Raw genomic sequence first — 24700 nt, forward strand, 5'->3', positions numbered from 1 at the left:
CATCAGGGCTGTTTGTCATCTCCTCCTAAGTAGTAAAGGTGATTTCACTCATCTGACTGGCTAGGTAGTTACCCATATCTTGTGCTATCCCTCCAACAGTTAATTGCTCTCTTTCATGGTCCTTGCCAAATCTAAAGCTATTCTAAAGTAATTCCTAAATACCTGCACTTCTCTGCCAGAAAGTCCAGATAAGCTCTCAGAGTCCATTTGCAGAAGGACATAGTATAGCCAAGCAAATCCAGTGGAATAATTCTTGTCTCTATTAGTAAATGTAAAAGTTCTTGCCTCTTTATTGAAAATATATTGAGAGAAATAGCATCAAAAGATCAACCCTAAATCGTAAGAGCAAAAGGCCTACCTAATCATCTTTAAGCACACTTCAATCTCTAAGAAGAAAAACCCAATTATTTTTTAATGTTTCGTATTAGATCAAATATACGTACTCTAGATACATTGTGTTTACCGCTTACATAGTTTATGAGTATACAGGTAATCCCATTTTTGTCTCCAAACTTTATTTATTAGGAAATATTTTTAGAGATGTATATTTGTGGAGTATGTTCTTTTTAAAAATATTTTTCATATTTTATTCGCTACCCTATTTTATTTGCTACCCTAACTTTGTGATTATACAGTTCACATCTGTAATATTTTATTTATAAATAAATAGATGTTTCTGATATAACTTCCAGGACAACATTTTGTCACAAAGGAAAAAACTTGTCTTTATTATGGGATTCTAAAATGTTCTATCACTTATATCTTTTTTATTGTTAATAAAATACAAATTTTCTGTGAGAAAAAATTTTATATTTTAGTTAATCATTTGCTTAAAGAAAGGTAGCAAATACACTGTATTTGCATGGATTTATCTAACTTTTCTATAAAAATCCATCTATTTCTGATGGTTATACTTATGGGAAGATATGTTCTTACAAATTTAAATGTATAAAAGTCATAGAAAATTAAAATCTATAAAAGGCCTGTTTTAATAAAAATTATTAAAATGTTATAGGGTTTTTGGATTGGTTTCCCTTTCTAAAGTCAGCTTTGAGGGAATAAGGAGGAAAACCTCCAAGGTGATTAAATGGGTTTGAGGGATTCAGTGCACCTGTGGTTGTCTTAGCAGACATGTGCTTCAAAAATTGAGTAACTGTTAAAAATAGTGTAATGGTGTATAATCGTAGAAATGGTCCACAGGGCTATTCCATTAGAATGTAGGCTTTATTTCGTAGCAGTAACGAATGATCTGTGTGGATTCATCCAAATTATTTTACCCACCTTCCCACATGACCTGTGACAAACACTCATAACATGATATAACCAGGGTTCAGAGCTACAACTGACGTGGATGGAGCCACTATGTCAGTTCTTGGCCCTTTAGCCATCAGGCCATTCTCTAGATAACCTTGAACTGAATCAAAGAAACAAAACAAGCTCAATCTAACAAGGAAAGGAAAGGGCACCCTTCAGCTGAATCTAGGATACATCCAAGTTGATGGGATATGACATGAACCTCATGCATCTTTTATTCTTTGATCTGACACCCACCTCCTAGACTGTACTTTTCATGGATGAGAAATAATGAAGCATAGTAATTAAATATCACTTTAACATTTAATGTGTTGTTGTTAGTGGTGGACTGTTTTTAGCATGATCATATTTTTCTTTTTTTTTCTTTGTTATTTCCTTTATTTTTTTTCTCCGTGACCCTGTTCCTTCTCAGGGATGAGTACTTTTTTTTTTTTCACTTTGTAAGAATTATAGTAAGAATTTTTAGTGAAACATGTCACAAGGTTGACCTCCAAAAGTTGTTTGATGTATACCTCACCCTGCAAGACTATTACTGTTGCCTTTAGGCCTTCATTTCCTATCTCACCCTACCCCACCTGTTCTTCCAGTGAATGCTATCCAGTTAAAAATATCAGATAATCTTATCTTTTCTTCCAGTGCCCACCCACACTTAGTCAATTGCCAGCCCCTACTGATTCTGTGTCTCAGGATCTCCTCCTCTCAGTATCCCCTGTATCAGGAATCTCATTGTTACTGTTGCCTTCCTGGTCCTCTTCCCTAAACGCCCTCAGTGATTCTACTTGATTTTTATTGAAAATCCAAACACCCCCCAGGGAAATCCCTTTAGTACCTGGCAGCTGCCTCTCTTTCCTCTTTTGCTATTCCCCTACTCACACTCTAGGTACCAACCTTGACAAACCACCTGCAATTTTTAGAAACTTCGAAGTAAACATGCTTCTAGGACTGTACACCCTATTTGCTTCACATGAACTGCATTTCACATTTTCTGTATCCAGTTTTTTTTTTTTTTTATTTCTCCCCTTAGGCATGAGTCCTTGAGGGCAAGGTCTGTTTTTTACCCTTCATCTTAGTTCCTAACAGAGACTAGATGGATGCTGAGTGAATGCTGCAGGATGAGTGAGTGGGAATGAACCAAATCCTCAGCATTTTTATTGCTGTCTCCATAGTCCCAGTGCAGGTTAATTGGTTTCCTTTCTTCCCCGCCTCCTCCCTTTCTCTTTTAAGCATCCTTGCATATCTCTGACTCAGGAATCTATCTGAAGTATACTTCAGCCCTGGTCAAAAACTTTCCGTAGCTTACCTTTTCCTACAGAATCCATTTCATGCTCAATATCATTTACACCCTCTAGTGGTCAATCTTCAATCAGCCTGTCCAGCTCCCTTTCCCATGTTTCTCCTTGCCCACCTCCAGCCTCCAAACCTATCTCTTATCCATTCTTTTGTCACACTCTATAGCATAACATCCCTGTGGTTTTATTTATGCCATACCCTCATCCAGGTGTTTTCTTCCCCACTCACTGCCTAGCAAATTAACACTTGGAATGTCCCCTACCCAAGTTGGAATTAATCCTCCATGCTGTATCTTTCTATATACTACTTTAATTTTTTTCCTCCATTATGATATATATCACATTCTGCTTTGTATTCTAGCCTTTGGTTTTTGTTTTATTTTTGCATATCTGCATTCTAATAGATAACAAGCTCCTTAAGGTAAGAGCTGAATCAGTTTAACCTTGAAAGCCACACGCAAGCTAGCTTGGGGCTATTCACTCACTATGGAAAGAGCATGTATTTTCACTTGAATCTCCATGATGCCACAAAAAGCTGTGTGATCTCTTTTCTTCCTTCCTCCCAGTTTCCCAGCTTGTAAAAGGAAGATAATATTACCAAATTTGCAATATTATTATGCAGATTAAATGAAATAATATATGTAAAGTATATAGCTTAATACAGTGGCCCATGGCAGAAATACAGTAAGTGGTCATTATTATTGCTGCTGTTCCTGGTGCTATAGTAGGTACTCGCTATTGAAGAAGGATATTTTTTTTGTTTGCCTGAGCTCTTAGTATTAATGGTTTTCATTTAATTGTGTGGCTCATTTCTAGCTGAATATAACTGAAGCTAGAGATTACCCATTAGCCTTGCAGTTAAATCTAAATCTTTATTTTTCACTATATTACAATCTTTTATTACTTATTCTGATATTACAACATTTTCCTGGCAAAAAGGATTGCTTCCTTCTTCAGTTTTTCCACCAACAGAGGGCCAAGTCGTTTCCAGTATTTGTGAAATGAATGATTCAAGATTTAATCCCTTTAAACTCAGTCTTTTGTATGCTGTTTTCCGGTAGAAACTATAATTCCCTACTTTTAGAGTAATTGAAACCTGCTCTGTGGTTAGAGGGGTGCTGAAGCACTAGAGGGGCTTCTTTGGTCTGCCAGGTGCCTAACACGTTACTCTCCCACTTCGGTGAAATTTTGTTCAGTGTTTATGTTCAGAGCCTGGACTGCACCATCTAAATGCACAGCTCCTTGTACCAAAGAACTTGCTAAAAGTGCAGTCAACTAAGGGAAGGGAAATCTAATAATATGCCTTTGTAAATTGGTAGGAAAGATATAGTCCAGGTCATTCCTAATTTGAATTAAGTGTTTTGTGCTTATTATCAATTAGAGTTTCTTCAAGTCAAAATTAGGGGAAGATGATTCAGTGTGAGGAAATACCTAATGTCTCTCTTTTCCTTTTCTAACTAAAATAATGATGGAATCATCAAAGAAATAAAAAGTGGTCAGTATATACATATATGTGTGTGTGTGTGTGTGTGTATATATATATATATGTATATATATATAGCCTCCAAAAAAATGACAAGAATTGATCATGTATATTTAGAACATATGTATCCTCTTCTACACGGGTGAGAATAAATCAAGAAATAGCACTAGAAATTAAGACCTAGACCCTGGCAAAGGAATGGTATATTTCCAGAGACCAAAATACTGGAAGAGGAGAGGGAATCAGTTTCCATTTCACCAACTGATGATGATGGTGGTAATGGTGGTGGTACTGGTGGTAATGGTGGTAATGGTGGTGCTAATGATGATAGTAATAGATATCGTTTAGTAGAAAAATTGTCAGGCACTGTGCACATCAGTGAATGTGTTCATTATCTCAGGCAATTTTTAATAAAAATCCCTTCGAGATAGGTACTGTCATTTTTATATTCATTTTACAGATGAAGAAACTAGGGCTTCAAAAAGTACTCTTACCCAGTGTCACACAGCTTGTGAAAGACAGACGTGGGGTCTGCGATCAGTCTAACCTATCATTAGTCGTCTTCATCCCAGTGCCATGCTGATCAGGCTACAAAGCTTCTTTCTGTAGGTGGGCGTGAAGTCAGAGAACAGGGCAGGACTTCTTTAGGAATGCAGTAGCTCTGGGCCAGAGCAGAGGCACCAACCAGCCTGACTACCACTAATGAGGGCTTTTAGGAGAGGGAGTTGCAGATTGAAAAGGGGAAGACTTTGTTTCAATCCCTTACGGCAGTGACACCATTTTAAGCTCCATCAGGAGGGGAAGGAAGATAGAATATATGATTTAGATACTGTGTTTCCTGAAGCCACTTTCAGTAAAGAACTTTGCCAGTAATCCCACTCCACTCCAGTGCATGGCAGTTTCAGACTGCAAAACCTAAGCAGAGGAGAAAAACAGTGCAGTTACAGTTGGTGTAGGTACCTCTTGATCCTAGATATAAAAAAAAGACACTTTTCTAATCATCTCCGTCTGGCTGTGAAAATGGCAAGATTCCATCCAACAACCCAGAGGAGCGAGGTTTTGTAACCGGCCCCTGAGCTTTCTCCGGATCCTGTTTGAGTTTGATCTGTCAGTAAAATTTTACCTTAGCTTATTCCCCAGCATCCACAGCCCACCATGAGAAATCCCATTAACATCCTTTTAGACAAATTCTCTGTGATTAAGCAAAATAATTACCCCAAAGAGTCATACATACCCATAAAGTAATAAATGGCCTCACTGAGATAGTTTACAAACAAAATAAGAAAGTGAAAAAAGAAAGCACATCTTCCCGCCACACACAAAACATGAAAACCAACCTTACTACTGAAATAGATCTCCCATAGGTAATAAAAGATTTATATAATACCAAGTGTCTATTCTTAGGGAAACAAAAGCAAATATGGCTGCAATGAAATAAAGTCAGCAGTGAAATTTTGCAGCAAAATATTGACAAATGAATAAAAAAGAATATTTCAAACAAGTATTGGAAGTAAAATAACATTTTTTTGATTGTAAGACATACATTTTCACATTTTAGCATGTCTGTAATGGGGACCTTCTTAAATGATAGCCTCCTTCAAATACTTGGAGCCAAGGAATAGTGGTGACGCATAATGCCCCTTTTAAAACATGGGAGAGGTGGTGTCATTTCTGCTTGAATCTCCCTGGCTTTGGGTCTCACTCAATAAAACCTAAGATCCTTACCATGGACTCCATGGCTCAGTAAGATCTGGTCACCCACTGCTTCTCTGACCTCATCTCCTAAGAGCGTCCCTCTTTTTTAACTCTGCCACCTGCTACAGCCATGCTGGTCTCCTTATTCTTCTTGGACTATCCAGGCATGCTTCCACCTGTAGGCCATTGTCCTGTTTCTTCCTCTGCCAGGAATGCTTTTCTTACTAAGAACCCCATGGTTCACTCTCACATCAACTTCAGATATTTATTCAAATGACAGTTTCTTATTTAGGCTTTCCCCAGCCATCTTATCTAAAATTGCATCATTCTTACACTCCCTATCTACCTTTCTGCTTCATTTTTCTTTTTGACACTTATTATCAAATGATAGTTCATATTTCATTTATCTTGCTTATGGTTTGTCTCTCCCCAGTTGAATATCAGCTCTGGTGAAAACAGGGATTTTTGTCTATTGTCTTCACTGTTGAATCTCCAAGTCCTAGAATAATGCCTGGTATGGAGAAGGAATTTAATAAATAAATGTATGCTGACTATATGAATAAATATGTGTGTATAAAATATGCATAAATATAAAAAAATTTATATAAATATAAATGTGCTAAATATAAAGCAATAAATGGATGGGTTCCATTCCCAAAGGTTGGTGGGTAAGTTGGGGAGGAGGTGTGACTGTCACACTCAGCCTGTCTAATGGAGCGTGGGCTAGGTGTCAGGTGTCTTGTGATATAAACCTGCCTCTGTTACCAGCTGAGTGGAATGTGGCAAGTTAATCCCCTGGGCCTCCAGGTTGGACTACATAATCTATACGTATGTTATAACATGTCAGTTAATTGAGCATTCTGCTAAAAACAGCTGAAGAATGAGGAGTAGGAAGGGGAAGCTGAAGATGTGAAACCATATCTTTTAACATAAGTATTTTCACCACAAACAGTGGTAATGAGAGAGTTATTGCATAAGAATTTTGAAATAACTTGTAGTCCAATTTCCTTTGCTTTATAAATAGTGGACCTGAAGCCCAAGATTAGAGAGATTTAGGTAAAGTCAAGTGCTAATTGGTGGCAGACGTTAGAACTCTACTTGACATCTCTGAATCCAGTGTTCTCTTTACTTTAACTAGTTAGTATACAGGGTAAATACTGGTGACTTTTCAAAAAAAGTATTCTTCTTAAACTGTTTTTTATAATATTCAGCTTAGATTTTAAGAATTCACTTAGTGGCGGGAATACATAGATCAATTGATCTCTCTTTGTGATCTAATTCAGCTTACGGAAGAGATTGGAAAACTGGAAGATAAAGTGGAGTGCGCTAATAATGCCTTGAAAGCAGATTGGGAAAGATGGAAACAGAACATGCAAAATGATATCAAGTCAGCATTTACAGATATGGCTGAGGAGAATATCCACTATTATGAACAGGTAATTAGTGATATGTGGTATTGCTTCATTTTTAAAAAGTTATCCTTTCTCTTACTTTCTATGTCTTGTGTTGAAAGAGTCTGTTCAGGAACCAAGTGTCACATTCAGAAGCCTCTTTGGTGGCTCAGTGCCAGTGGAGTTGCCAGTCAATATAGTAACGCTAAACCCACCCACTGACACAAATGTGTTTAGGTGGAGGAAGGGTGATAAGTTTTCCTTCCTACACAGCATACCCAAGTACCTAATTTGAGCTGAGCTTGATATGAGAAAGAATTATGCTACCATTTTGTTGTGTCTGTTTTCCCCTCAGTTTCTTGTTTTGGAAGGATTTGAATTCTTCAAAAGCACTTGATCATGCTTCCTAATGATTCTCCTATCTTATTTCCTTTTCCTCTCTTTTTCTTGCATTAAAAAGGGTTTGCAAAATGAGGAAAGGACCAAAGGTTTGAATGAGCAGAAAATTAGTTCAGGGCTTATACGTTATGTCCCTGCCATCCCTACCATGCCTTCTGTAGCTATTCAAAAAATCAAAAAAGGAGCATTAGTTCAGTTTAGTTTATAGTTCAGTTGTTTTTTTTTGTTTGTTTTTTAGTTCAGGAAAGAGCCTAATCAACATTTTGCTTTTCAAATGATTACCTTTTTTGAACAACTAATAATTCTGCAAAGTAGTTATTATTTTAAATGAATTTTATGCTATCACTTTCTTCATCTAGCATATTCTGAGAGTTTTATAGTTTTAATTCGTACATTGAGATATTTGACCCATTTTGAGTTAATTTTTTTTATATATAGTATGAGGTAGGGGTACAACTTCATTCTTTTTATTTTCTTTCCTTTTTTTTAATATTTACTTATTTATTTTGGCTGCGCTGGGTCTTGGTTGCGGCATGCGGACTCTCAGTTGCAGCATACATGCGGAATCTAGTTCCCCGACCAGGGGTCGATCACCGGCCCCCTGCACTGAGAGTGCGGAGTCTTACCCACTGGACCACCAGGGAAATTCCCATTCATCTAGCGTATTCTGAACATACTTTTCCTGGAAAGTATACTTTAAACATACATCTTTAACCTTATCTCTGACTGAATTAATGACTATATAAAATTGATACATTAAGAGAATTATTTTATACTTTGTAGTCTATAGTGCTTGCTAGTTTAAAGGTACTTTAAACTAAAATATTTTATATTTTGCAAGATTATCTAACTGATACTGATATTTTCATTCAACAAGAATTACTTGAGCCCCTACTACCACCAGACACTGTTCTGGGCCCTGGAGAGACCACAGTATGCAAGACAAACACGGTCCCTTTCTCATGTAGTTACAGTCAATGAGAGAAACAGTCAATTAAAACAAAACGGTATAATAATAAAGTATAATAAGTTCCAGGATAGAAAGACATTGCAGGGAAAAAGGCAGATTCCTCAGAGGATGTGTTCAAGCTGAGACCTTAATGAATGATGAATGAGAGGTAGCCAGATAAAGATGTGAGTAAGAGAGTTCCAGGCAGAGAAAAGACGAGAAGTGAGAGAGTACATGTTCAAACTACTGAGGTTCTTTTTGAAGGATGGTGGCGTGGAGGTGGTGTTGAGTTGAGAAAGGAGGCTTGTAGAGGAGGAAAAACTTTCCTCCACCCTCTTAGGATCCCTGGCTGGGTCTGAAAATGAAACTGACAAAGATAAATTAACAGGAGAAAAGTATATATGTTGATTTAATGTAAGTTCTTTGTGGTACAGGAGCCTTCATGAGCAAATCTAGACCAGAAGAAACAGATCTGAGTATGTCTATGCTAGGTTAGATAAAGAGTGGGCTGTCGTGTAGAAATAGGGTAGGTTAAGGAGTATGAGTTAAGGGAAATAAACTGGAGGGAATTTAGCAAGTGCTTTTTGTTAGGAGTCTTCTCAGTGTCCCTTTGTCTTTGGAGTAAAGATGCTTCTTTTTTCCTCTGGGCATAAGGAGGCCACCTCTTGTATGAGGGTTTTATGACCTGCTTCGTGAGATAAGGGTTGGAAGAAGGTCAAAGTGACCTTTCTGCTTCTGCCATATTCTCAAACTCATTCATCTTAATATGCCAACATGTCATATTTTGCATTAGTATGTCCTGAACGCTCTTAGGCTGAAGAGGGCCTTATAAGCTTTGTCTTTTATTTTTCATTCTAAGGGAAATGGGGAATGCCATTGAAGACTTTTCAGCAGGGAAGAGACAATATCTATTGCATTTGCCTTTTAGAAAGATCACACTGGCTATATGGGTCAGAGTGGAACAAAACTAAACATGTTGAGCCTAGTTAGAAAACGTAGCAACGAAGACAGAGATGTGAACTGACATAGAGGTTTCATGGCAGTGGGCTAGAGATTAGTGGACAGATTCAAGTGATTTTCTTTTTAGCAGGTGGGATTGGAAAGATCATTTTCTACCTCTCCTATTTTATTCTACTAACAACCTTAAGTAAATTCAAGTCTCTAAAAGGAATTTCCCATAAATCTCAGATTTTGCAATGATTTAAAGTATTTCTGTTGGATAAAGCACATTTATCAACATAGGCTTTTTTTTACCACTTAACTCTTTAAATCCACAGGAATAACTTTCTCTCTCCTTTACAGTGGAACCGGTCCACACCGACCTTATAGGAGTGTTATGACAATTAATTGAAATAATTTTTAAGAAAATGCCTTGAAAATTAGGATATACAATATACTATAAGTGATTGTGATTATAAAACATAAGTATATTAGGTTATAAAAGTCATGTGACAAATGCACCTCCTATGTTTTCCTTTCAATGATAAAATCTGCAAAACTTTTCTAAGTTTGTTTTTTAATTTTTTTAAGAGAAAATGTTCACGGCAATTCCATTGAACTCCAAGTGAAATGTTTGAGTTTTGACTATACCTGTCACATAAATACATATTTTTGTCATGCTCATAGGTTGCACGCAGTTTATACAAAATACAGTTTTATTAGAAATAGTTAAATTAGCATCACTGTGCCATATTGCCATATTGCAAATTTTGTTCTTCACAGCAGTTTATATCAGTATATTTTTCACCCTTTCCTCCAAATGAACTATATTTCTACATGTTGCTAAAATTATATCAAGTGTACTGCATCTTAGATGTATATATTTGGAGGAATCGCTGGTTTTCTTTACTATAACTTCACAAGACCCCCTACAGCGCCACTTATTTATTGGCTTTTTTCCTAAGTGAATAACTCTTAACTGATTTGTCACATCAGTCCAAGCATAATCAGGAAATTGGGGCCCTTATATAATCAAGGCTTCCTAGCTAACACACAAACTGTGTGGCCTGAAACAGCAACAGTCTGCTGTTATCTGTTAACTTCAGAATATCTCAGATATACAAGGAAGTGAAATGTTGCAGAATCTTTCCAGTCCCTTTTTAATTTAATCATATTATTATGGAAATACTTCTGTTTTCATCAACAGTTGTAAAAATAAATCACCAAAGGGGTTTGTTCCTAGTGTGATAGAAGAAATGGGGTATAAACATTTGCCTTTGGACTTTTATGAAGTAAAATGGTCACAGTTTGTTTACAACTTAAAATTTAAATATTAAAATGACAGAGGAAAATCAGTTTGTAAGTATGAGGTATAGGTCTGTATCAGAAACCAATTATTGTCATATTGAAGTGTTATACTTAGATGTGTGAATTTACTTGGAGACAGTTGACACCAAATATAAAACAGGTATCTCCAAATAAACTCTGAGTAGGTGAAATGAAGCTATTCCCAATTTTGTTCTATATGACCAATAACTAAGAATAAATTTGAGTCTTTTTATAAAAACAAGAATAATGAAACAATAAAACAAAAATCCAATTGAACATAGGTGAATAATTTCAAAGTATCTTGGTATCCAAATAACCAAAGAAAATTATTTCTTGCTAAAATGTAAAAGGATGCTGAAACCATAAAATATGACATGCTGGATAAAGTACGTGGACATTTTCTAATTGTTCTTTAGTAGGTACAAAAGAGTGTAAGTTTCTATTGTTGTTGATGATACTGATGCTGATGATTATGATGATGGTGAAGGGATTTGAAAGGAAGTAATCCTTGGTAGGTATTATAAACTAAAAGAATATACCCTTTGAAAGTTTAATTTTAATATCATAATCATGAAAAGATCACATAATGTTAATTTTTGCCAAGTAAAACTGTTTGTAGTTAAGTGAATATAATACTTGAAGTAATAAAATTTGTTTCTTTGCACAGTGTATTTTAGAATTATTAGTTAATGTATGGAAGTCGTTGTTTCAGAGCCTCATTTTCTGGTTTTAAAATTAATACATGCACATGAAAAACAAAAAAACAACAAGAGCTACGTACACAAATGTGTAAAGAGGAAATAAAGAATGCCCATAACCTTATCTCCTAGAGAAGGCTACACTTAAATGCAATTATAGAAAAATAATTTGCTATATGCAGATAAAAATATTTTAAAATTTCTGATGGTTCTTTTCAAATGTGTCAACATAAAAACATATGCTTACTTATTTGTGTCATGATGATTACAGTGGATATGTATTATTTTGAGTCCTGTATTTTTTATTTGTTTAAACACTTTTCTATGTAACGACATAATCTTCTAGTACATCATGTTAATATACCTTTATTAGTGAAGAGAACTACTGATAATTAAGCATTTATGTAAATTTTTTGCTCTCATAAATAATACTATTTATGAGAAAAAAATAATTATGAACACTAGACTTAAAATCTTTTTTGATAAGAATTTCAAGAAATAACCAGGTTAGAGGTCGCTTCATTTCAAATGCTATCAGTCTTATTTAAGAATGTCAATTGCCTCACGTAGAATCATTCATTTAAGATTCAATTAACATCAAAACCTTATGCTAAGCAACATTCAAATTCAAAATTAAATCTTGCTCTTAGGGAAGAATAATAAGTATATGTGTTTTTCACTTGATTGATACAGCTTTACAATGTATTACTTTTTTTAATGGAAGAATATTTAAATTAGTTTTTTTTATGTGAATGGTAATGAACTGACTTAATAGAAGGGTTCTATCATTACTGAATAATAAAAATATATGTATCTACATGGACATGTAGGAAGCAGAAAAGCAATTATAGTATAGGACATTTTCTTTAGGATAAATGAAGAAAAAAAATCATTACAAGCGTTCACCATCAAGCCAAATCAGTAGTACAACTAATGCTTTCCTAAATTCCAAGTCCGGCTATATATGGACCATTTAAAAAGTAGAGAAATTTTAAAAAATAGGTATCATAGCAGTTCTTCTACAAAGTAAGTAATAGATAAGCATTGAATGTCCTAGAAATTCTTCAAGTATAGTTGTTCTTATTTAGAAATGTATTCCTTATTACGGTGGGGAATGGTAAAAGAAACTCTAGCAAAAGAGTTGCTTGTTTTAAATTAAGTGGTGCACTACATACTTTGGAACATTGTTAAAATTTTTGTGAATATGTAAAACACCCTGGTCCAAGTAAAGATACCTCCCAAGCATTGTGACTTTAAGAGGTTAATCTATATTGGTAATGATTATAAAACTGCGAGCTAAGCAAGATTCTGATGAGTGGCATTTAGATTTCTGTCTGAAATTTCATTCTTTTTTAAAAAATTGGGACTCAGATAAATTATGGACTTTCTGTTCATCTACATGAATTAAAAGGAACAGTTAGAGGGAATAGCTTCTCTAGATCTAATTCCATCCAACAAAGAGGAACTGTTATGTAGCATGACAGAAACTTGGGGAGAAAGTACCATTTTCAAAATCTGGGAGGTCAAAGGAAAGCAAAGGAAGGAAACCCTGGCCATTCTCAGTCATATTGCCTAGAATTTAGTGAAGTGATTTGAAAAAATTACAGAAAAGTATAATTTCAACATCACAGACTCAAAAAGAGAATATGACATAAGAGGAATGAACAATTCTAAAAAGTAATAAAAGGAGTGAAGCAGTTAAAGACTCAGATACGATTACATCTGTGGATCATGGACTATGAAAGACAAAGATGTAAAGAGATACAGTCAGAGATGAATACAGAGAAACAGTGTCAGGGAGGGCACATTTCAGGAAGAAGTGAGGTTTTGGAAAAAAATGGAATGACTTCCAAATAGTACCGAAGTCAAATGGAAGTGGGTGTGAGGAGCCTCTTTTGGAAGCAAAAAAATTAGGAATTAATAAACTCTAATAAAATTAGTAAAGTGAATCTCTAATGGAAACCACGTTATGGAAACTGAGAAAACAGAACTACTTCATTTCTATTTCACTCCTGTTTTCTCCATCAAGGAGAATGAAAATGTAAGTTGCAAGATTTAGGCAAATACAAATAAAAGGTAACTAAAATTCAGTATATTTGAAGAGATAATAAAGCATTAGCTATCCATTGCCACAAAAAGAGAAGGCTGGCATGTTCTTTTTACAATGACCCTTGCAAAGCCTTTCCTTTATCAGCCCAAAAGCAGTGCTTACAAAGCCCTAGATGAAGCCTTTAATTCTAAACTGATTTACGTAGAGAAAGATTGACTGACTTCTGCTCACCCAGGAGAAATGCGGGCTACTTTTCTTTCCTAGGTGAATACTCAGATTAGTTCCAGAGAAGATTTTGGGAAATACTGAAACAATGACACCTGTTTCCAAAATAGTTAACCTCTGTAATTTCTACGAACCCTACACAATCACCTCCTACTGCTCAACTCTTTGTAACAGCCTTTCTTGTAAAGAGAAGGATGGAAGTGATTAAGGATTTAACCAGCTGTAGTTGCTTAGTATCATTTTGGTCCTAAGGAATGACCTGTAGTTTTTGAGTTTTCCTTTTAAATGTTGGGAGAGAGGCATAAAAGTTGATCTATGTTGAACCATTTAAATTATATTTTTATATTGACAGTCTCTTAGGATGACACAGAGTAAACAGATACTTTCTTTAAGGTTAATGTGTCTCAATTCCCTTTCCAAATCATAAGAATAAAGAATTTAGCTAGAGCTGGAATAATTCAAAGTTATCTAGGACAGGGATTTTTGAATCCATATCAGGGTACTTTTCTTTTTACAGTCATGCCTCATAACATTTACTAAAGCTGGTACCTGGCCTAATCCCTAGGACCCAGGAAGACAGATCTGATGGTGCTAAAACAGCCCTTCAGAAAATAACAGTCTATTTTTGGAACTATTTGAAGAATGTTTCAGAACTACATTATATACCCTAGGGGATTCAGTAGATTTCCATTAATGGGTAGGATAGATTTCCTGGAAAGTAAACACAACACCACCTTGAGAGGCTAAGATGCTTAGATATTTACTCAACCTGACCATTTTTATGCCAGCTGAATTTTCCAATTCATTACGTTCTTGTGTCCACATTATTTACTTTTTTACTCAGTGGGAGGCACTCATTAGAAGCCTGAATGTCTGGATTAGCAAATTCAGGCTGCATTACACTACTCTTCTCAATGCACCATCCAATTCATTTAGGGATGGTCATCTTCATCAAAAGAAAAACACCAAGTTTTCATCTTCTTAATGCTGTTAAATGACAATCCATTGAATACCTAGGAGATTTTCCCTGTGTATTTTAAGTAAAGAGACCAACACTACTGATTATTTAATGATTAATCTTGTCCTCTTTACCATTTATCCTATGGAGATCATTTTTTTGGTGAGCAGTCAATTCCTATTTCAAATAGAATCTAAAGGTACACAGTCATAATGATTAGAACAAGGGAAACAGAGATGGAATAACCTTGTGTCATCCTAAGGCTAAAACTTTTTATTCTCACTGTCTGATAAGAAGCTTCACCATCGATTATGGAAACAAAATCATCAATAAAACACTTGCTTGGATTGCTCATGGGAGGCTATTATGGTCCTCTATTATTGGTTGATTGGTTGCGAGGGAGGCATCTATGGAGAATAGCTATCACAGAGGCTGCAGAGCTGCCTTCTCAGTTTGATAGATTGTACCAGGAATCCTGGATGAGTGAAGAGGTGAGAATTATAAATTGAGCTGAGGGAACTCTACATTAAAGACATTTTATAAATTTTTTAAATCAACTATTACAAGTGGCAGAGGAAGTCCCAGGGCATAGTTTTTTGGGTCTCTAATTGTTGTATGTTTAAGGACATACTTGATCACACAATCATTTGCTTCCATTGATTTTACTTTGGCTGTCATTGGGTATGACAGCTTCATAGCCAAGTGCCTTCCTTTTAGGTTATACTGTTTCACTTTATGGAGAAGTTTGGCAATGCATCTTAGCACATTTAAGTTTCTAAGAAACTCCCTAGGAAAAACATCTGTTCACCTTTGTTTAAGATCTCAGATTTATTTGTTCACCGAAGTCATTTATGGAATTAATGTCTGAAATAGTCTCTAGAAAATACTTAGGAAACTGATAAAAATGTTCATTAGAGCTTTTATTGTAAAACCATCTGAAGAAGTTTAGGTAAATATGAGCTCTTGACAGTAAATTTCAGTTCCACTTGGCTTAAAAAACTTCTGTTGTAGCCAACTACCTTTTAAACTTACACCTCAATAATTTGATACAGCTTTTCAGTGATACAAATGAATGCTCCTCTGTCGTAGCAGATAAGGTTAATTGTTATCCTCTACATTGATGATAAGGTCCTGCTTTCATATTCCAAGTAGTAAATCTACTTCTAACTAGTTCTACCACCACCCCCCCCCCCAAGGAATCCTTATACTCAAGCCAAAATTACTTTGCAATAAGATTATCTTCAGCATGTAGAATGATAGTATACTTTGCAGAGGTTAAGTCATTTAATTTACTAGGTCTTTATCTTGGTGACCACACTGAAATTTGCTTTTTTCAAAACTTAAGTTTCATGAGTCATATTGAGGTCTTTTTATATTAGAAGATACTTTTGACTTAAAAAAAATTAGAACAAAATAATGATCTCCATTCTTTAGTAGCTATTCAAAATACTGAATTCAGACCTGATGATGCATTTTGATAGTAATATTGGCAAACTAAGATGTAATCAGAATAAGGTTGTCATGGTGATAGTGGTCTAAGAAATGCATCTTCATTGAAGGAATTGGAAAAGAGGAGAGGTATTTGGAGGGCAGTCGTGGAAGGAGTACATGTTTTATTGTTGCTTCAGAAAACATATCTAGCACCAACTTTTGGAAATTGTATAATTTGAATTCACAAAAGGAATTATTTCCTATGTATTAAAATTCTCTAAATTACATTAAATTGCATTGCAAAGAAGTTCTCTGCCACTGGGAGTTTTTAAGCAATTGTTGAATAATGTACATCAGCAATTCTGTCTATACTAGAATTTCTCAATGCATTTTATAGGAAATTAGTTTTTGTAATGTTAATGGGTGTTAATCATGAAAGAAAAGATAGATTCTGTAGTCAAATAAGTTTGAATTAAAGTTAAACAGGCGTTTTTACTAAAGTTCTCAGAGTCTTTTATGTGCTTATATGGTTTATGAATCTGAAGACATAATTTCTTTGACTAGATCAGCATTTCTTCTTATAGGATTAGCCTGTCATGGAACACAGTTTAGGAGATTTTGGGTAATTATGTTGATCTCTAAAGTGATGCTACTTAAAGTATGGACTAATGCCCAATTCATAAATTGTTAATTACAGATTTATAACATGATAGATTCAGAACCTAAAAGTAATCAGTTGAAATCTTCTATAGCAATTAGACATTGTCATGGCATCCAAGTAGGTGATTATTAGACTCTTGTTGAATAAGGTATAGGCCAATTAGAGTGTTATCCAGCTTTTGTGGTGATTTCTTGTGGCATGAAGTACAAACTAGTCAGCTCAGTAGGATCACTTAATGGTCCTCAGCAGATTGAAAGAAAAAGACTTATTCATCATCGCAGATAGTCTGAGAAGCGCTGCTCTAAAGTTCCTTCTGTTTTCTAAGAGTCTGTTCATCTCTTACACTTAACATAGGTAGTGTCTTTTCTCATTTAAACATTTATAATCTGATTAATACTCAAGTATTATAATGTATATAAAGCACAGTTAATTATAGAATTCAGTTTAAATGCACCAAGGTCTGACTTTTATCTACTTCTAAGGAAATCTTAAAAATCGAGTGTTTATCATTTTTAGAATTCTAAAGTATTATGTAATTAACTATTTTGTTGTTTTATTAAGTGATGATTTCTATTCTGAATTGCATATTCCAAAGCCATAGCTATAGGTCATGTTTCCACATAACTGTGTACATCTTTTATTATAGTTTATGTAATTTTAAAGCTTTTGTTGTTTTGCAGGTTTCTGCTTTCTTAAAAACTTCTATTAAAAACATTTTCACCAGTCTCTCATATTCTGTGAGATAGTTATTTCTCAATTATCTGTACAAGCGAAGTTGAGCTTAATTGTAAAAGGGACAGTTATGCCATAGCATAGACAGTCTGTGCCTCTTCCCACCCTTTGGATTAGATAACTTTTTCTGTAGTTAAGTTTATCAAATACTTGAATAGGTGATTACATATGATAATGAAATAATTTCTAAAATTATCTAGATTCTGAGTTAAGAATTTTCATCTTATTGTTCTTCATAAATGACAGACTATATACTATGGACCAATATACAGTTCCTGTAAAGAAAAGGAAGAAATGATTTAAAACACACATGCACACACTGCATGATGTAACATCTTGAAAAAAGAAGGTGGGTTTACTAATGAAAAAAATTAAAGTTGGATATCAGAGTGCCTGCCACTAATTGTAAAATCTTCATCATATCTTCTCTATACCCAGTTTTCTAATCTGTCAAAAAGTGGTACTGATGGTCCTCATCTTCCTCCACCCCCTATCTACACACATCCCTCACAGGTCCTTAGAAGAATAAGATTAGAAAACATGTGTGAAATGCTTTAAAATAATGTAGTTAAACATCATAGCTGTGCCTTGATAATTTTCCAGTAATCCGAAAGTAAATGTGCTCTTCTTTTTAGTTTGTTGTCTTTCCATGTATGATAAACAAACACAGATAAGCTTGGTGTTTGAAGTGTCTGGGGTACTAAACTGGACAAACTTCATGTAATTGGTTTGTTATTGCTAAAAAACAATGGTGATATGGTATAGAAAAGTATGAGTTGAAAAGATATGAAAATTTGGCTCTCGTATTAATTCTTTCTATAAAGATTTCCAATGTATTAGATCTTTTGGAGCCCCAATTTTTCCACATGTAAAAATGACAGGAATGGAGTTATTCGTATCTAAGGCTTTTTCTATCTTTAGCAGATCTTGAGTTAGAGATCTACAGATTAATACTACAAAATTATTTTTTAAATGGACCACAAGATGGCGTTTGTAGCTAATCAGTTTTTTGCGTTCACTCTGTTGCAGCCATTGAAGTATTTGCAGTATTTACAAATCCAAACTTATTACTTATATTCTTGAGAGATATGTAAAAGTAATTTTAGAAAAAATATGCAGATCTTGTTATTTTGAAGTTATTGACATTTCTCAAATTATAAGTTGGCAGGTTATTCTGAATTTAGACTTTTTCAAAAATGAAATTTAATGAATAATTTTGAGCCATTGCAAAATAATAGAAGTTGCTTTCCATTTGTAACATAATCTCTAATTTCTTTCTGGATTGATTACATTTCAGAAAAATGTTTAAATATGCAGCTCCTGAAAGTTTTCATTACTGTTTGGATCTTAGGTTTAGATGATAAAAAAAACAACTACTAAAATGTTACACACTCCGTTGCCCTCATTTTAGGCATGGCCTACAATTTTTATAATGTAATTTATTTTGCAGTGATATTGGCCTAGTATGGAGATGTTTACATATTTGAGCTTCAGTGTTTCCTCAAATGTAGATGATGTCGTCTGTGCCCAAGACCATTTGAGATAGCATTAAAGTACGTAAAGGACGCTCAGTCATATTTCTCAGTTTTAGTTTATTAAGAGAGATGCAATTATTATGGCACTGTCTAAAAGATACTTTTAGATCAGTAGGAAAACTAGAAGCACAACAACTTTGACTTAATATGGAAATTTCTGGTTTAAAAAGGGGTACATGGTAAGGTTTGGCTTTTATTACATTTTACAATAATAGATATCATTGTTATTGTTTTAGGCAAATATATGGTTATTTTACTTTATTAGCAGAGATATATAGATAATATTTTATTAATTTGACTTACGTGATAATTTGGATGAGACTAGGTTTTCTATTAGCTGTTCCATGAACAGGGTGGTAGCATTACCTATGGAGATATCAAACTTTATGTTGGCATTACCACCTGGTGGCTAAGAGCTTTGGACAGGCATAACTTGTGACTTTAAGCTCAGAGACCTTGAAGACTTTTCGTTATTTCAGTGGACCTCAGCATCCTTATCTATAAAGTGCTAAAAATAATAGTATATACATCAGTTTTATTTGGTATTAAAATATATATGTACACATATGTATGTATGTATATAATGGAATAAAGAAAGATGAAAGGAAAGTCTTAGAAGCAAAATTTAATATTCCCAGTAAGTCACTAAAAGTAAATCATTTTGAAGCTTTTATACTCATAAATACCTTTCCAGGAATCTCAACTAGTTTATCCCTTAAGCCACTACTTATTTTACTTGAGCCCGAAATAGCCAATATGGAAAATATGTTTGAAAGCTGCTGGATAGATAAGTAAATAAATAAGTAAAATATATGTTAAGTTCTTAATGCAGTGCCTAGCACATAATAAGGTTTTGATAAATGTAAACTATTAGTAGTAATAATAGCAGTAGTACTAATTGAAAATATTTCTCATGTATTTCTGAATCTTACCTTTGGAAATTATTTATAGTGACAATTACCTTATAAATATCAAATACAGAGGGGAGAGGTAAAATGTTATATTTGATGCCTTTCCACACTGTGTCAAGCCAAATAGAGCAAGGCATATTTACAAACTGTATGTGATCTCATTTGCCAACACTTTCTTTTCATTTTTTAAATTTTTATTTAAGTATAGTTGATTTACAATGTTGTGTTAGTTTCAGGTGTACAGCAAAGTGATTCAGTTATACATACGTATATATCTATTTTTTTTCAGATTATCTTCCGTTATAGGCTGTTACAAAATATTGAGTATAGTTCCCTGTGCTATGCAGTAGGTCCTTGGTGGTTATCTATTTTATATATGGTAATGTGTGTATGTTATTCCCAAACTCCTAATTTATCCAACCTCCCCACCGCTTTCCCCTTTGGTAACCATAAGTTGGTCTTCTATGTCTGTGGGTCTATTTCTGTTTTGTATATAAGTTTATTTGTATCTTTTTTTTTTTTAAGATTCCATATATAAGCAATATCATATGATATTTGTCTTTCTCTGTCTGGCTTATTTTACTTAGTATGATAGTCTCTAGGTCCATCCATGTTGCTGCACATGGCATTATTTCATTCTTTTTTATGGCTGAGTAATATTCCATTGTGTATATATACCACATCTTCTTTATCTGTTCGTCTGTCAGTGGACATTTAGGTTGCTTCCATGTCTTAGCTCTTGTAAATAGTGCTGCAGTGAACATTAGGGTGCATGTATCTTTTTGAATTATGGCTTTCTCCAAATATATGCCCAGGAGTGGGATTGCAGGATCATATGGTAGCTCTATTTTTAGTTTTTTAAGGAACCTCCATACTGTTCTTCATAGTGGCTATACCAATTTACATTCCCACCAACAGGGTAGGAGGGTTCCCTTTTTTCCACACCCTCTCCAGCATTTATTATTTGTAGACTTTTTGATGACGGCCATTCTGACCGGTGTGAGGTGATACCTCACCGTAGTTTTGATTTGCGTTTCTCTAATTATAATTAGTGATAATGAGCATCTTTTCATGTGCCTTTTGGCCATCTGTATGTCTTCTTTAGGGAACTGTCTATTTAGATCTCCGGTCTGCCCCTTTTTTGATTGGGTTGTTTGTTTTTTTGATACCGAGCTGTATGAGCTGTTTGTATATTTTGGAGATTATTCCCTTGTCGGCTGCATCATTTGCAAATATTTTCTCCCATTCTGTAGGTTGTCTTTTCGTTTTGTTTATGGTTTCCTTTGCTGTGCAAAAGCTTTTAAGTTAATAATTAGGTTGCATTTGTTTATTTTTGTGTTGGCCACTTTAGGTTCTAGGATGAAAGTTAATGGACACACATGGTCCAACCCCCCTATTCTATGAATGGGCGAATAGGCCCAGAGAAATGAAAAGATTTGCCTGAAGTCAGACTGTGGAACAGAACCTCCTCATATCCCACCATCTTGAGAAAATATTGATTCTTAAATGTGGAAGTTTTCATTGGAAGCTATATCTACAGAAACACCATTTTTGTTATCATTCATTCTTTAGAAAACTTGATCACATCTGCTTGTGGGATCACTGCCTACTTATGAGAACTAAAGAGACATTTACCTTTTCTAATGGCAAAATGTCATCACTACTTTACTGGGGTAGCAAGAGATTTACTTTCAAGAAGAGTTTTGGAATTAAAATTTATTTTCTAAATATTCTGTCCATGTATTTGAGAAATTTTTAAGAATGTGTTTTGGGACAAAAGGGCTTTTGTTTACCTGTCAGCCCTGTTTGCCCTAGTTCTGGCTCACTTTTCTAACTGTACAGCCTCTTTCCCAGTCCTGCCCTTCATAGAGAAGCTACAGTTTTTGGTCTTTGTCTACAGACTGGAGCCACCTGGAAAAAAGTGTGCACTGCATTCTCAGTTAATGAGGATTCATGATCAACTTGCTTTCTGGTCACCCAACATCCTGCCAATAAATATGTTCAACATATTTATGGACTTAACTTTTACTGCAGTGGAAGCGTGGGGCACTAGAAAAGAGTGCTGGACTCAATGGATCACAGTTCCCTTAACTATAAGATGCAATTACTTGAGTTTGTCAAAGTACTGTTGTATCAAATAAAATAATGTGTATGGAAAATTATGACACATTAGTCAACTAAAAGTGGAATTGCTGCTGATTTTCTTATGACAATATGAAAATCTAAAACTAGAATGAGCTGATGGGTATGATTAAAGGTCAGGCCACCCGTGACACTGGGTATTTTTGATGGTTACTCTAATTTTGATATTAGTTTGCTTTACTAATTATAATGATTTGAAAGTGGGGAAAAAGTCAATTCCTTGATAGAAAACAGTGAGAAGCCAAATAACAGAAATACATTTTTTTCAAATAATTGTTTTAACATCTTTTTCTTCTTCTTTTTTTAAATAAATTTATTTATTTTATTTATTTATTTTTGGCTGCGTTGGGTCTTCATTGCTGCACGCGGGCTTTCTCTAGTTGCAGTGAGCAAGGGCTACTCTTCGTTGCGGTGTGTGGGCTTCTCATTGGGTGGCTTCTCTTGTTGCAGAGCACGGGCTCTAGGCACACGGGCTTCAGTAGTTGTGGCAAGTGGGCTCAGTAGTTGTGTCTTTCAGGCTCTAGAGCACAGGCTCAGTAGTTGTGGCGCCCGGACTCAGTTGCTCCATGGCACGAAGGATCTTCCCAGACCAAGGATTGAACCCACGTCACCTGCATTGGCAGGCGGATTCTTAACCACTGCACCACCAAGGAAGTCTGCAGAAATACATTTTTTAAAAATATAATTTACAATTATAAGGAAGTTTCACACTAGATTTTGAGATTTCTTTTTGTTGTCGTTTTGATGATTCTTTATATCCTCCAATTATCACAGTCCTGGATGCAGTGAATACTGAACTAAACTATTTATGTGGTATAAACAATCCATTTCTTGAGTTTTTATTTAGTTTTTCATACTCAAAAATCCAAGAAAAGCAAGAAAGAGTAAAAAGATTTAAGGAGTTGTAGAGATTATCATTCATTATTTTAAAATAGATTTATGTACATTAACTGGGTAAATGAGCAACATATCAGGTAATAGGTTAATATTAAACATTGGCAGGAGGAGGCAGTTAACATATTTAGTTAGTAAGAAAATCTGCTATCAAAATTCCAAAAGAGGATTGGTAGTTTCAGGAGCTACGCAGTTCAGAGCATGTCCTCCGTTTTGTAGCAGAAATCTGATGGTCAGCAACCTGAATGGGGATCAGGCTTGCATAGCAAAACTTAACATTAACAAATTTAGAGGTCAATAGAAGCCAGGATGTCAATTGATTAATATTCAGATTGAAAAATGCAGTGTTTATGATGAGCAGCATATTTGCATCAGTAGTAAAGTACATTTCTTCTCTATGGTCTCTGCATTTACTGAGCACTTACTATATGCCTGGCGTGTATTAATTCAGTCATCTTCAAAGGGTATACATACTCCTGGAAATACATAAAAATTTCCAAGAGGTATGTAAGGAATCAATTTCTACACACTCAACCTGCATATATACTCCTTCCTAAAAGTTGATTCCCCTGGGACTTCCCTGGTGGCGCAGTGGTTAAGAATCTGCCTGCCAGTGCAGGGGACACGGGTTCGAGCCCTGGTCCAGGAAGATCCCACATGCCGCAGAGCAACTAAGCCCGTGCGCTACAGCCACTGAGCCCGCACGCCACAACTACTGAAGCCCATGCACCTAGAGCCCGTGCTTCGCAACAAGAGAAGCCGCCGCAATGAGAAGCCCGCGCACCTCAACGAAGAGTAGCCCCCACTCGCCGCAACTAGAGAAAGCCCGCACGCAGCAACAAAGACCCAATGCAACCAAAATAAATAAGTAAATTTATTAAAAAAAAAAAAAAAGTTGATCCCCCTGCAATTATGCATTTTTTTTACTCACCTGCCCTCCAAAATGGTCCTTCTTCCACTATGTAAAAGAAAGGGGTCTCATCTTGATGGGCCAGTGACTTATTAAATGTATCCTGGTGGTCATTCAAGAGATTGGTTATTTTCCATTTGCTGATGAATGGCTATACCTCTTATCAGGTTTGTAATATCACAGACATACTTAACCATTTGATCCTCAGCTTTCTCATCTATAAAATAAGATTCATAGTAGTCATTGTGAGGTTTAAAGAAGGTAATATGTGATAAAACAACCATTATAATGCCTGACCAAGTATTCATATAGATATTCAGCCGTTGCCATGATACTTCTCTTGATTTTCTGTGCTAGTGTTCTATAATCTGTATTTCAGAATACATAAATTGTTTTTCTACCTTTCGTATGGTGGATGGTAAGGAGATAGTTAAGTAGCTAATTTGTTTCTTTTACCGTGTCTCACTGTCATTTTTAGGATTTGCTTTAGAAATGAAAATGTTACTTCACAACACTAATCAGCATGGAGGGCTGATCTTCCTTAGACATTAAACTAGGAGAGTTGAAGAATATGACAATGATAGAAGTTTCATCACATTAGGATTAATACCATCTTTGGTGCAATTTGGATCCCTTATTTGACAGGAATTCTAAATAGAGCAGACTGCTCAGATTTTTATTTTGAATTTTACCTTGAATATGTTCAAAGATTCTTTAATGATAGTTTGGCAGAGTTATCAAAAAGGTATGATATCTCCTGAAAGC

The 24700-nt window shown here is 35.0% G+C and overlaps 1 protein-coding gene across 2 annotated transcripts in view; it reads left to right on the forward strand.

Annotated features, from left to right (window-relative positions):
* The window catches only part of SNX7 (sorting nexin 7), a 98371-nt gene that overhangs the window by 70972 nt on the left and 2699 nt on the right, over positions 1–24700 (forward strand). Inside the window, exons 8-9 of one of the 2 annotated variants that reach the window (XM_068540386.1) lie at positions 7065–7217; positions 21341–22226. In XM_068540386.1, the coding sequence (XP_068396487.1) occupies positions 7065–7217; positions 21341–21352 (165 nt within the window). In that variant the 3' untranslated portion in view covers positions 21353–22226. Of the gene's footprint in view, positions 1–7064; positions 7218–21340; positions 22227–24700 lie in introns of those variants that run through there. The other variant, XM_068540385.1, reaches the window with a different exon arrangement.

The sequence above is a fragment of the Eschrichtius robustus genome, chromosome 3 (assembly GCF_028021215.1).
Source record: "Eschrichtius robustus isolate mEscRob2 chromosome 3, mEscRob2.pri, whole genome shotgun sequence".
NCBI classification, from domain to species: domain Eukaryota; kingdom Metazoa; phylum Chordata; class Mammalia; order Artiodactyla; family Eschrichtiidae; genus Eschrichtius; species Eschrichtius robustus.